The 15,590-nt window shown below is 36.2% G+C and overlaps 1 protein-coding gene across 1 annotated transcript in view; it reads right to left on the bottom strand.

The window, feature by feature from the left end:
• The window catches only part of LOC108679090 (neuroligin-4, Y-linked), a 49,371-nt gene that overhangs the window by 10,694 nt on the left and 23,087 nt on the right, over positions 1-15,590 (bottom strand). The window contains exons 6-8 of the mRNA XM_018167615.2: positions 9,438-9,598; positions 8,429-8,626; positions 273-415 (exon numbers count right to left, since the gene is read on the bottom strand). Of these exons, the coding sequence (XP_018023104.2) occupies positions 273-415; positions 8,429-8,626; positions 9,438-9,598 (502 nt within the window). The remainder of the gene's footprint in view (positions 1-272; positions 416-8,428; positions 8,627-9,437; positions 9,599-15,590) is intronic.

The following is a 15,590-nucleotide window of genomic DNA, read 5'->3' as shown; positions in this document are numbered from 1 at the left end:
ACCTACCTAGACCCTGTTTAACATACCACATTCGTGCCCACGTACCTCCTACCTGTTTAACGTACTCCTAGCATTGCCAAGTATATACCTCGTACACATTTAATATACTCCTAGCATTATCATCAACGTGCATCATACATGATTAATTTGTCCTATACATGCCAACGTACCTGGGTACGTGCATCATACATGATTAATTTGCCTCATACATGCCCACGTACCCGGGTACGTGCATCATACATGATTAACTTGCCTCATACATGCCCACGTACCCGGTCCTGATAAAGTTGCTCCAGAAGCTGATGACGGCGGAGCTCAGTGACATTTCGTCCAGAGAATAATTGGTACGCGAGACCAGGGGGTACGGCGTGCCTAGCGGGGCACCAAGTACCAGAGCCATCTCCAGTAGTGGCACCTAGAATAATAGAAGAAAATATAACAATTTAACTAACTTTCTAGAAAATAACTTAATAAATTCCCGATATCAGGAGAATAATTCTAATAATTTGTTAAGTAAACTGTGATTTTAATGGAATTATAGTTAAATAATTGTAATGTATAGAAAAATACGTTGTACAATTTATTAAAATAGTGAAAAAATTGAAAGATACTTCTTACGAATGTTATTTGTGCATACTAATTTAAAAGTCGACTAAAACATTAACTTTCTATTTAGGTGTCTGGAGAATAGCCTAGATCGTTCAGTCGTTCAAATTTTAGAAAAAGAATAACCATTCACCGGAGATTCTCGTTGTAGTTAAATGAACATAGGTTCATTCGGTTAAAAGTTTTAATAAAATCAAGCCATCAGTTTTCCGTATAACCTGCAGGCCTTTCAATGACTTTCAAGCTAATACCTGGCATTTTCTAGCCAAAATACATAAATATTTCAATTTTCTAGCTAAAATGCTCATTATACCTACGTCTTACCTATATTTTTGACCGCTGAATGCGTTTAAAATATGCTAGCGTGAAAATATCTGAATTAGCAGCACTGCCTGCAGCTCAGCAAACCGTAGCAACTGTCAAACAAATTACCCACAATTGGATACTTCTTCTCACCCAAGTTCCTCGTGAAATCAACCCATGAGATTGTCCTTCAAACTCGGAGCACAAAAGCTCGTAGCAACTGTCAGAGTAAGTTCAGTTTTAGACCAGCCAAGTTTTGAATTAGAGGCCTGGAACACGCCATATCCCGCCTCCAAACGACACAAAAAAACATGTAAATTTGAACGGCAAAAACGCCGGATACATCGCCGAGTAAATGTTTTTAACTCCTACCGCAGTCGATTAGTGATTAGTGAACATCGAACCAAAGCAAAAATGGATCTCATAAATGATAAAAAAATAGCGTGCCACCAGAGCTAATAAACTACGCCCCACGAAAACGAATCACAATCAAAATGGTCCCTATACTCGACACTCGTTAGCTCATGACTCGGTTAGTGCATTCAGCGTTTGGTCAAAGAGTCAAGCGACATCAAAGATTTGGGCGTTAAAGATAGGTTCTAATTTTACACGAAATTCGATACTAAACACAAATCGATTGTTATAAAGAACAAGCATTGTTTGGAAAACATAGAATTTTTACGAGTTTCTTTTGCTGCAAGTTCAGGTCAAGAGTACCATTAGTAAATGTACGAATAACAAAACGATCGAAAACCAATATATTTCTAATTAAAGCGAATGTATAATTGGCAATTTACTGTTAGTTAAAAAAGTCGATCCAAGCTTCAAAAAATCAATCTTCCTTGCATCCAATGCAACACTTCATAACAATAAATATATTCTTAAATGTTACTAAATAATAAATCTTATTTCATAATTCACCTTCAGTGGTATCACAAATAATAAAAAAAATTAACAGCGTTTCTTAGTGTTTTCTGTATTCCTCATCTACAATCGATGATTAACAGCTCATTAAGTTCATAAATGCCCCATATAATTTCCTTTTACTCTAAAATGTACCTGTAAGCATTTATTACTTAAAAACCAAATTTATTTTGTCGAAAATTTTATTTCATCGATATTGATTGTCATAATACGAACTGGCATGTGCTCCTGTTCTAAGGAATCTTTATCAAACACTTCAGAATTTTTAATCGGCTTCAAGCAAGAAAACATGCCAGCCTCTTCAACACATTATTATCCCAATGCCACGCCTGTCAATATTCCTCTGTAAAATAACAACATTGGGTCCAGGCTTACTCTACATAATTTCAATATTATTTTGGCCTCCGTCCGCAATGAAAATACGGAAGTTTTTAGCCCTATTTGTTTAATTGAATGCAGGCTGTGCTCTTTTAATATCCCGAGGTCAACTGCACATTAGTTTAATGGTCCTGAAAGTTACGCCTGCCGTTTTGGTGGTTCAAAGTTAATCGTTGCTGCGATGTTGAAGGCCACAAAAATTTTAGCCTTTCATAATTTCGGCGCATACATATTTTAGTACAATACTTTGTTAGTAATGAATATAATATATAGTTGATCATTAAATATATTTTCATTATTGATTTGTTTTTGCTTCAAAGTAAGACGTCACTTGATATTAACACGATATAGGAAGGTGCCACGTTCTTTAAAATGTTGGTTTTTACAAAAGCTTGATTAATTATGATTAAGATTCTGAATAAAATCAACAAATTCCCAGCAATGCTTACGTTGCGACCTGACTCATATTTACTTACGGACTTCAATAATATGTAGGAATAAATAAATTATGCTATTATAAGTGCGTCTGATAGATTACTGGTGGCTGAACGATATATGGCCGCTTCTGCCAACAATCGACAGTGAAACATCAATAAACCTAGAGGATGATGAGTGCACGTGATGTTAAGCGATTATTCGTAGAAGATTTATAGGCTATGATTAATCGATGGTAAATTGCAGGTGAACACGGGGATCCATGATTTAATCCCTCATTATAAGGCACTTTTGGACTTTATATGTTTACAATATACTATTATGCAGATTAATAACCTATTTTTAAGTGGGTTTGGTAGCAGGCACACCAAAAACGGTGTTCATGCTTACTATGGACCGTATAATTTAGTGATCAAAGCTTCCATTTAATGATCGGGTTCAAATCAAGACTCCCTCCGATATGCATGGTTTTCTAGAATTTATATTCGATATAAATTCATGAAAGTTTTATTTGTTTATAGGGATTATTTGCCGCTAGAAGCAAGTGAGTTACAATTTCTTTAACGAAGTATGGTGTCACTGTGCAAGTGTTGAAATAGTGGAGAAACAATATATAATTACATTCTAATATGATTAATTTTTTATGAGATTACGGTGAACCAGATTTCTTTGATCGCCCAGTCAAGCTTCTAAAATAGATTTCTTAAAATGATTGAATAGTTTCTAAACTAAATTATTAATAATCAAACAAGGTTAGTGCATTTCAACTCTCCCGGGCTTTCGTATGTTCGCTTGCCTTCTCTAAGTTTCAATTTTATATTTACCTATATTTACTGTAATATTGTATGCAATCTAATGCGCTCATTTGATATAACAGTTTTTGATTTAATACATTTATTTTCAAAACATCAAGGAACATAAATCCCGTTATGAAAGAAAGATTTACTTCGCCCAGTTTTTGTAGAGGCCGCAGTTGTTTAGAACATCCTTCTAGCAAATGCGACGCGACGGCTAAAGAAAAAAAATCTTAATTTATATTTTCTAGGTTCCGCTAAATACCGTCCGCAACTGAGCTTTGTCAGGAATAAACAATATATATTTCATCGGTATTTTATTTGATAATGGCAAAATGTTCAAATAAACAATGGCTAATGGGACGCCCAGCTCATTAAAAGGTTACGCTAATATCAAGTAATGTTTTCAGAGATTATTGGATTTGGCACCTCCATCAGGTTCAATGCATTTAAGCCATGGATGCGAAAAATACTCAAATCTTATTCAATGAAAGTTTGATTATCTAAAATTAATGGGCTATTTTGTATCCACACATAATGATCACAAAAACTGCGGATAATTATTGATATTAATAAATTGAAATAAATTAAAGTGGCACTGAGGAACTGGCTTATATTGGCTTGGGCTGCTCCGGGTGGAACACACGCGAGGAGGAAATTTATTTGCTTGAACTTGGGTGTGGCACGCTCATAATTTTTTCAACTATATTCCCAATATTGTTGTTAGCACTGCAATGTTTCATATATAATTAATGATCATACGAATCTTGTCGATTTTGAGTAAGCATAAACGTATAAATATCCGGACAAGTTCAGTGTGGAAGTGTAAAGGCGTTGGATTCAATGCCAATTGAAAAAATTTCATCCAATTTATTGTGAAAGGCGGTGACCGATGTCACATCAATGGACCGTCGATGGTGTGGCCAGATATTGGCGAAAGGTTGGTTTCTCAGGACGAGTGACCATCGGCAGGTTATAGATGTGGTATAGGTCCGACACGCCATTGATGCATCATCGATGTAGTATTGATGCAGCGCCTTTAGGTTTTGCCAATCCCCAGCAACTAAATATCAGTGTTCCACCGATACTTTTATTAGGCGAGTTAAGTTAGACCGACTATAGTCATTGACGAGATTTCAGCAAAACTCAATCAAACTCGATTATTCGTAAGAAACAAATTATGTGCTGTTGAAACTTTCAATATCTGCTACGTCTTTAGGGAGAAAAAATGCTCTCTTTGTTTTTTATGTTAGCTATGGGGTTTGGGAGGGGAAACATTTCTAAGCGGGTGGAACGTGACAAAACTATTCACATTCTGCAAGAAGATCAATGGGTCAAAAGTTGGAGGCTGTAGATAAGTTTGCTGAACATAAATTTCCCGGTAATTGCTGTAACTTTTTTCTATATTGTAGCAGAGAACGGAGGAAGCAAAGCTCATTGTAAATAGCTTAAACGTCTGCTTGAAACTAATGAGAGGTTGCGTATTTCTTATATGGCTTTTATGTGAAGAAAAATGGTGAGTGATATTCAACAAATAATAATAAATATACCTGACACTCTTAAAAATATCTTGACTATACAATATTTGGATAACGGTGCTGGAGAATCTTGAAAAAGGAAAAATTACAAAAAAAGAAATCATTAATCTTTCAAAAACCTCCCTTACTAAAACTCTTTTCTCTTAGTGTAGCATTCCCAAAAATTTTTGTTATGACTATATGTAAATATGAGTCCCTTTATATTCACGGGTAAACAATGAATGCACAGTCTACCCCCAGGAAACTGGGAATATGATAGATGATTTGTTTTAAGTAGGCTCCTAAAATTCACATCGACCGCCATGAAAACCTCCCGTGCCGCATTGAATAAACATCATTTCTAAATTCGGGTCTCTCGGCTACGCTAAAACCCCTCTTGAGAGGCAATAAAATTCATCGTAATATTTTTAGTACTTGCATACACAGGCAATGCTTTTTTATTCACGCTTAGGGGCGATATTACTTGGTATCTAATGCCTAGCAGAGGAATGCTAAGTTTGAAAATACATTGCAGCACAAAAGGCCAGCACTCGCAGGGCACTCTTTATACCCTAACTTAGGGCATCTCGTACGTGAAGTTACGCCAAGCGTCTGAGTTGCGCGGCTTCTAGGGTAACTTAGCGCATTGCTTGACCACGTTCACAAGGAGTATCTATTTCTTGTCTGTGTTCCAGGCACAATACGATAGCAATACTTATTTATTTAAGAGAATTTGAATTTACCCTCACTACGTACGCTTTTCTGTAACTTGAAAGTGAGAGTGGATATCATAATCAGAACATGTCATGAGAGCATATCATTACTGCATAATAAATGAACTGGCATTGTTAGTAGAATAAATACTGTTTAGTATCCATACTTATATCATTTATGAAACAAAGTCTTTATGTTTTCAACCAATGAAACCGCAAAATGTACGAGGCGATGCAAAATATTCCTGTTGTGATAATCTAATCTCATTTTAATTTTCATTAGTTGTGAATAGTATTGCTGCACTTCTCAATTTGAGTTCGTGTGCCAGAGATTCATTCGCTGCATCAGTGTCGATTTAGAATTTCTGTCTATTTTCAGTGAACCATACAACTGAACCCTGTTATATTAATCAGTTCTCAACATCTAACGTATTCGCTGTCTCTCTTAGTTGGACTTGCATTTATTACCACTATTATTCATTTACTATAATGGACCGCTTCTTACTATTGGCCATGTTTCTACTAAAATGTTCCTAATGGGAGATCTTAATGTTGCGGCCAATGAATTAGACCAATTAGAATGAATTACGATGATTAGAATAGTATGAAAAGACATGTTACAACGAGCGAATAATGATTGCAAAGTCTACGGCGAAAGAAGAGTTGGGAATTTATGTCGACAAGAACCTAATATTTTCTGAGCTCATTGGAGTGCAAGCTAATAAGTCCAATAAACTGCTTAGATTGATCAGACGCTCTTACGAGTTCCTAGATGCAGAAGATATGAATTTTATTTGTAGCTGTCATGCGCCTGAACCTTGACTTTCAAATAAACGCCATGTGGTCACCGATACTTGAAAGGACAAAAATTTAGTCGAGAGTATTCAGAGACGTGCAACAAGGATAATTCCAGACTTAAAGGGCAAGTCTTATGAAGAAAGATTAAAGATTATGAAGCTTCCAAGCCTCTGTCTTCGACTTCTGCGCGGTAACCGCATTGAAGTATACAAGTATGCTCATGTTTTATGCAAGGTCCCAGATGGATTACTAGAATTTGTAACAAGAACCAACACCAGGAGCCACGGCTAAAAACTAAAACACTGCGGTGCTATTCATCCATGTGACAACATTTTTTTCGCTTCGAATAACCGACATGTGGAACAGCCTCCCTGAAGAAATTGTTGACGCTCAAAGTATGAACGCGTTCAAGAATACACTAGACAATGCTATGCTAAAGTATATGTTCAGTCTTGAAATGACTATCACCCTACGGAACTAGTAAAAGTCCAGTGATTATGTAAACCAACGTCAGCGAAAAGATCTTGCCAAAAGGCAAGTTTTATATAAGTGAGTTATTTTCGATAAAACTGCTTATAACGGGAGTGTATGCCGTATATTATTGAGACTGTTTCGACTGTTATCCATGAAAAGAAATCTAAGATAATTCTCAGTAATTCGTTGCTACCGAGTTGCTTAGTATACGATAGTTCTGTTTGCTCAGAAAGCCGTGCAATGTTTTCCTTTAGCAAGTCGAAAGCTCTCTCTTTCTAAACCTTTTTCCCGCTCTATGTCTCTCCTTCACTCGCTTTTTCTTTCTCCTCCCTATTTCTCTTTCTCACTACCTTTTTATCATCCCCCCACCATTCTCCACATCCTAATTAGCAGGATATTGTTTAGAGCCAATTTTTTTATTCAATATCACTTCCATTAGCGAGATGCAGTCAACCAAATTAAATCCCTTTACTTTGTTCTTCATATTCCGCTCAATCAGAATGCTAGCTAACGCATCGATTATTTTACATGAAAATTTTTAAAGAAGGGCTTTCGCAATTCCTGCGAAACTGCCATACTTAGTCGGCAGCGATTTCAAAGCAATGTAATTAATGTCAACGTGGTACTTTGACGTACATTCTGACTATAATGCTCTTAGTATTGCATCGTCACAGTAATACCTGCACTCTTTGTGTTACTCTTTGTGTTGGCACTCTCACTGCATTACTCTTAGTGCTGCACCCACGACATAATTAAGTGCAGCATTAAATCCACTCTAATGCTATGCTAGGTTCTCAGTGAAATATTACGATGCTATGTTCTCAGATGTATACAGTGATTCTACGCTTTCCTTGAAATATTCTAATGATAATTTCTCTGCGCAATATTCGGATGTCAATTTCTGACTGCAATACTCGAATTATGTATTCACAGCATAAACTATCTTATTATGGGTTTTTATGAAATACTCTCAAAGCTGTACTTCCAATGTCGCCCACAAATGCAATACAATAATTATTAACTGTGACCATTCATGCTACTTTCTGAAATCTCACATTCATAATTTTGAACAACAGCTATCATAAGAATGAAACATAATGTCATACCCACACAACACGCAGCTTCGGACCAAATAAATTATCTTTTAATTCCATAACATATCAGACTACACGTAGTATCTTTTGAACAAAATTTGAATTAAATAGCATATCAGACAACACGCAGTTTAATTACTATTAAATAAATTCTTTTTGGATACCTCACCATACCACACCACACCCTCCTCACCATACCACACCACACACCCTCCTCACCATACCACACCACACACCCTCCTCACCATGCCACACCACACACCCTCCTCACCATACCACACCACACACCCCCCTCACCATACCACACCACACACCCTCCTCACCATACCACACCACACACCCTCCTCACCATACCACACCACACACCTCACCATACCACACCACACACTCACCTCAGGACCAAGTGTGGCCTCCATGACGTAGAAATATGTGGTGCGGTGTGGTGCAGTCAGTCTGATGGCTGTGGTGATGCATGGTGCGACTAGTGATGAATCTTGCAGAGCCTCCATGGTGAGCTGACGTGTGGTGAGGGGAGGGTGGGCAGGGTGGGCCCAGTCAGTGTAGTGAGCGGTGATGGTGAGCAGTAATTCCTGATCAGTATACACTATTATATACTCACGTTTATATATATAGCTTCGTCTTAATGTAATAATGAATAATATTTTCAAAATAAGATGCAGGCTGATCTTTTATCTCTGCATAAACATGATACATAATCGTGGAAATAATTAAATCAGCAAAAGTTTATTCTACTAACTTTTTCATACATCAAAGTCATAAAAGTTTGATAAGCGCATCTGATTATGGACTCTTCGTGCAAACTACTTTGTGGAACTGCTTTATTAACTTGTTAATGCGTAGCGAAAACGCTGACAAACTTGTTTGTTTTGAGTGGCTACATTTGCTCACATTCTCAGAGAGCTTACTGCAATAATTTTCTGATGCACAGATTATTGTTATTATACAATATAAAATAATGCAATACAGTATGTAATAATATAAGAAAATATAATATAATATAATATAAAATAATATAATATAATATAATATAATATAATATAATATAATATAATATAATATAATATAATATAACATAATATAATATAATATAACATATTTAAAACATATAATTGCGTAAGCATTGATAAAGTCATGTTCCCGGTCGCCGATTCCTAACCACCCTGCCGGCTTCGACTAAATTTTCCACATCTAGTAGGAGGTTATGATCCCCCAACTCACTGCTTCATTCTTAGTATACTTTGCTCTGTCACACACCAACGTATAAGCTTTTGCATTTTGTAGAGTAAAATAGTGTCTCATAGATTTTGATACCTTCAAAGAGTTAAAAGTTTGAAGTAATCACTGAGGTAATTGATTGCTAAATGATTTTCAAATAGAGACCTGAAGATGGTAGTTGAAGGTATTTGTGACGTAGGTACGGAAGATCCTGTCTCGTACGTCTGTCGGGAAGCCGTTCACATACTGCGCCCTGTTGAAGATGTCGTACACGTCGTCCTCTGCCACGCCTATCAGGAGGTCTACGGGAGACCTGCCTTCTTCGCCTGAGAAAAATCAAAGGAATATCGAGTTTTGAATCAAAGTAATTTAATCAATTAGTAAATTAATCTAATCAATGAGCTATCCAATTGCGAAATACCTGTTCAGCATCGGATTATCTACTCTACCGGCCAGTTGAATCATTTAAACTCGGCAAAAATTTCAACAAATAACTTGGTTGTTGTTCAACAACGAAAAACAGTCTAAATTATTTTACTCGCGTTTTCCTGAATTACATTATGCAGCGTGAAACTCTCGTCTCGATGTTAACAATTCATCATTTTTTTCTGAGTAAATATCTTCGTAAACGCTATTTCATCACAACGTAAAATAATAAGTCATTGCGCTTTTATTTTGTGGTTGGAAACTACATCAAGCCTCGATCGAGCCCTTTTCTCAAGACGAAACTTCAAAACGTGGCGCAAAAAAAGTTGAGTGGCGATCAAAAATTGCGTTTCTAAGAAACGGTCAATTATCACGCCACCAATTTGAAATAAAAAAAAATAAGTAGAAAACATTTATCAGAATGATCGGATGGTTTTAGCGGTCGTGTCATACGTACCCAGTGCTTGGAAAATTCGATTCATTTAGCTTGCATAGCAAAGATCGCAGTGCACTTTTTGCAAAGTGTACTGCAATCTACGTATAACAACGCATTTCCGAACTTTTAGTTGCATTTCACCCATTGCGCTGCTTCGAAATGTGCAACACCGTGGACATGTTATTGCGCTTGGAAATATAACATTTTAGTTATAATTCTGTACAGGAAATGCACCTGAACAGTTAGGGTCCAAAACTTTTCCATTGCCGTGTCTAGCAGCCGTTACGCTCAGCCCTCACCGTTGAGTCTGCTAACAGAGATGGCAATCGATAGCCAAAGCCTTCTGTCTGGGAGTGATCAATGGCATGCAATGTGTTTGGAATAGGCGCTGCAGCTGACACTTTTTCCGGTTGTGTCGACAGATGTTAATTGCGACCTTTGAAATCAGAGCGCTGCAGCAAAAACCAAACTTTGAAGGTCAACATAAATCAAACAGTTTTGTTGGAATAAACAATGATCCATGCAAACCAAATTCTTTTCCACAATCCATTTTTAAAAAATTATTTTAAAATGAAATTTCATGGGCTCCGTCATTTACAAAAAAAAAGCCTATTTAATTTTATTTCTGTTTCTGAATAGCCGCTCAGAAAGCGGCACAATTTCCTGACGCTATTTACATCTATGATTATAAAAGAATAAATCAACTGAACGATTCAATCTTCAATTACTGAAGTATCAGGTTTCTAGGCTTGTCGTTCGGAGACTGGTCAAAAACGAGCAGTCGTACATTATAAAGATAATAATTAAAATATTTAATCACATAAGGAGCAAATGAACTTAAATTCGAGTTATAATAAAGTGTTGTCATCAACTACTAAAGAAGGTATAATTATATAAAAATTGGTTACAGATAATCGAAACGAAATTCAGAATATTCTGAAGCAAGGAATCGTGTCACAGAGATCTGTTTGATTGCATAACTTTCGGTCCGATTTTCTTCAGGCACAGAATTGCTAAATTAAAGCCCCTATTCCTTAGAACTTCAACCGTCCACAAAACAAAACGGTCTACCTGTGTTGCTGGGGTTTTCGCGGCCATTTTGTATCATTAAATTTTTGGTAGCCGTGTATTTTGAATATTATATCTTTAAATATTTGTGAAAATTATTGAGCTTGTTTGAAGCTTAGTGTCGTAAATACAAAGGGCTGAGCGAGTGCGTATCCAAGATATTTTTAATGTCATGAGTAATTATCACCTGGACCTGAAATTTTATCATCTGTAAGGAATAGTAACGAATTTCAAAATTTGGATTTTTAAATTGGTACGGATATATTTATTTTACAATCTCCATGTATTTTTTTCTTAATTTGAAACGAGTCTGAAATTGAACTTGAATGTTCGATGCAAAATCTAAGCTTGAACTAGTCTTTCGTTAATTAGCATACATCAGATGTCACGTGCTTTGGAATAACATGTTTCTCAAATTTAAGAGGTAATTTGTTAAGAATAACACAGTGTTAGCTTGGTAGTGATCTATAAATTAGAACAGCGGTTCGCGGGCCCACGCATGACGTTTGCAACAGGTTTTATTTCGTGCATAATTACTCAGATGAATTAATAATGTGGTTAGCAAGATTTACTGACGCAGCAATTTGTGTTAATTGCTCGTTATTTATATCCGTGAGGTGTTCCGTCATTTTCTAAAAGTTATAAGAAAAAATGATTAGCTTAATCAGTTTATTGTTCTTTGAGAACTAGATATTCAAAAATAATATCTTTCTAATAGCCGTTCATGCACGCTAAAGTAAAACCTCATGTTTCTAGTTAAAGGCTAATTTTTGCCCCTATTGGTGAGTATGGACGCATGTAATTATCAATCTTCTGAAGATCCAAAAGTGGAAAAAATATTTTTGCGTTTCAAATTTTGCTTGTATTAATGGGACGAGCCAGCACGGCACACAAGTTGAAGTCCCTTAGACGCACCGGCACAAATCTGCAAGTCAATGAGTCAAACCACATTCACCAGGCAAATGACGTTGAAACAACGTTTAATACACGCCAATTCATCTGTCAGACATTTAATTCAACGTTCGACGTGTGGTCGATTCAAAGAAACAACGTTTATTCAACGTCCGATGTCTGGGGGAAACCGTTACCGAAACAGCCGTTCTTAAAGGTGGTTGTGTTGTAGGGGAAAGGGAAAAACTATGTTTTCTTAGAATTTTTTTTATCCGACTAATATTTTTTAATATTTCTAATCAAAACATTTTCAGTGTACCCGCCAAGGCAATCAAAGCTAAAAAAATATGATCTACAGATTTGTCGATTCAATTTGTGTTTCGTTTAATTATTCTAACTCGTTTTATGGAGGTGAATTTTCTGGATTAATTTATATTATTAAATTAAAATTCGGAAGAATAAATGATCATTTCTTAAATGATATTGAAAAAATTGCAGTTAAAATATATGCGGTAAATGACTAATTCTAAATAATAAAAGACTGCAGTAAAATAATTTACAGCCACCCGAATACAAACACGCGTTCCGAACTCCTGTGGTCAAGCTTTTTTTTACCTAAGCAATATCTGAATAAGAAATAATTACTCCGACGTTTCAACTTCATCATCTTGCTCAACTTTTAAAAACTGATCACGATCACAAACGTGTAACTATTCCCAAAAACTCGCATTTGAAGGTAATTCAATCTTCCATATATCCAAATAAAACCAAGGTCATGAACAAATTTTTTAATACTTTTTTTATTCCTCCTGCTGCGTAGTCATTCGTTAGAACGATAATGATACTTCCGTTAATATCTAATATAAGAAGTCCTCGACTCTGAAGGTGAAGAATGCTTCAATATCTAGTCTACTGAACATGAGAACTTTCTTTAAATCTGATGAGGTTCTCATGTTCAGCTGACGAGTTTTACAAGGCTGTTATCGCTTGCTTTATTGAATTTTTAAGGCTTCGACCTGATATATTTAAATTTATATACACGTTTACATGTTCAATTTCAACTACTAACAAATTTATTTCGATTACTCTCCGGAAATACGTGGCATAGAAAATTGGTGACAAATCTACTGATTTTGTTCGGTGATTTCTTCGTAGTGACTGATTTGAAATTGTGGCGATTTTGACGCTTCTGAATAAGCAGACCATCTAGAAATGAACGAAAGATACGGAAGTGTGTCAAAAGATCATTTCCAAGTGATAGAAAACGTTTGTCTGCACTTGAATGATTGCATTAGACAGATAACCTGCAATAGAGGACCTGCGTATGACACCTATTCAAATTAGAGCAAATTATAAGCATGTAAAAAAAATTCTAAAACTCTCAATGAAAGTATTGATATTAAATTAAAAGTATTACAAAGCGTACTTTGTGAATGAAGATTCCAAAATTTATGCTCATATTCCGTTCATATCCGAAACAACTTTCATCTTTATGCAGCCAGTGTGAAATTAGCGGCCAATTGCTTCTCAGATATCTTTTAAAACACATGCAGAGGTCAGAGTCATTATTTTGCGGCATTTTTCAATTTTTAACTGTGTCCGTGGACCGATTTGGAAGCAACTTAGTGCAATGATTCATAGTGTACCACGGCAAACGGCGGATCATTAATATAATTGCGCTTTAAAGTATGTTATTACCATGTCTTTTGTGGTAGCCCTTGTCCTGCATAGCTCGATTAAAGCCTATATATAACATTTTTACTCAGAAGTCCAAAGAACAAGTGCTGAATTTTCCGTCATCAAAATAATTTTGTAACGAGTGGATCATACACTAAAAATATAACTCAGTACTCACTGCAGTGAGTGACAGAGAGCGCATTTTCTTGTCGTCGAAAACTTGAGGTCACGGACGGACGGACGGACAGACGGACAGACAGACGGACATGGCGAGCACAATAGTGCATTTTTTCCATAAATGAGAAAATGCGCTAAAAATATGTGTTTGGGCCTTAAATTTTATGAGCGTGTGGTCTGTGTCGTTTCTTCTGTTTATTAAATTATTTACCTTCACTGCTAAAACTGCAAATTCTGCATTTTGAATTCATATCCCCGTTACGCGGGAAACACGCATCCCCTTGTATCCCTGAGATATGGAATGTGTATCAAATTTATTAACATTTCCTGGCAATAAAAATATTATCGCCGAGAAAAAATAACAACATGAGAAAATTTGTCTTATAATAACGTGTATTAAGTGGAATTTCGCTGTTAAAATGCCGATAGTGATTCATTTCAAGCAAAAATCTTTTATTCATGCAATTGAAAATGCAGTTATTTCGACAATCATTCAGTGAAATTCATTGTGTTTGAAGATCCTTGTGTGGAGCGCGTAATCACCAGCAATCATGAGAGCAGAGCGCTGGCATATATTGCAGAGCTCTTATTTAAAACATTAGTTTTATGTTTGGCGAGCGTTAATAAATTCATAGGAATTTAGATTGGACGGATGGTAATTACTTGTGCTATGAACGCAACTGATGCCTTTGATTTTCCAGGCTGGCACTGCCGCGAAAAATTAATGCCAACATTGTGATAGGAAATAGATTTCGAAATGTGGTTACAGAGAATAAATCCTAGCAATCAAATTTTTACAATTGAGGTTTCTGAAAAGTTTATCTTTCTCGACTCGCGTTCAATGATAGGAAGGAAATGTTGTCATGGCAACGTTTATTGCAAGAAATTTTAAATAGACCTGATAAAACTGGCATGTAATCCTCAATTTAATGTTTCAATGAAAAAATCGCAAGTAAGCGATCTATTTCCTCCTGTCACATTTCACTCTTTGCACACAATGCTAGCGAGACATCAATTTTAACCTGACCCAAAGTCCATAAGAAGCTGAAAGCACCAGCAACATATAGCTTATTTAAGAACAACTGTCTTTACCAAGCAGAGAAAATAAGCAATTCATACCGTTCTTTTTGAGTCAGGGTGTGAACCCATCGTTAAATTCTCAGCCTCCACTGATCCGAAATTTCGTGCCATGATTTATAGGGTCGTTTTGATTTATAAAGGAACTCGCAAGGATTTATACGCGGGTGGGAATTTACTCGGTCGTATAAAACACGAATTCTGCCATCGACTGGCGCGCAAAAATGGATAGCAGGCGACAGCTGACTGCAATTACGGCCATGATTGACGATGCAAACGAAGTGAACGGTACGGCTGGTTGACTTCTCGACCTTATTGAAAATCTGAGGGAGCTATCCGAGGGAACTGTTCGACTAAAAACAGCAAGTATTAAATAAACGACAACTTTTAGGTTGCTTGTGAAAGAAAAGTGTTCATGAAATTTTGAAACTAAGAAGTATTCATAACTATCATTATGTAATTTCAGATTGACCAAGCAAAAATACGGTAAATCTAATTCAAGAGCAATTACTAAGAGGCCGCAAAAACCTGCAATTGTAGGGGGCGAATAAGGAATTTAATGTGTG

This window comes from Hyalella azteca, unplaced genomic scaffold, assembly GCF_000764305.2.
Source record: "Hyalella azteca isolate HAZT.00-mixed unplaced genomic scaffold, Hazt_2.0.2 contig13311, whole genome shotgun sequence".
Lineage (NCBI taxonomy): Eukaryota > Metazoa > Arthropoda > Malacostraca > Amphipoda > Hyalellidae > Hyalella > Hyalella azteca.
This window is presented reverse-complemented; position numbering and strand designations above follow the sequence as displayed.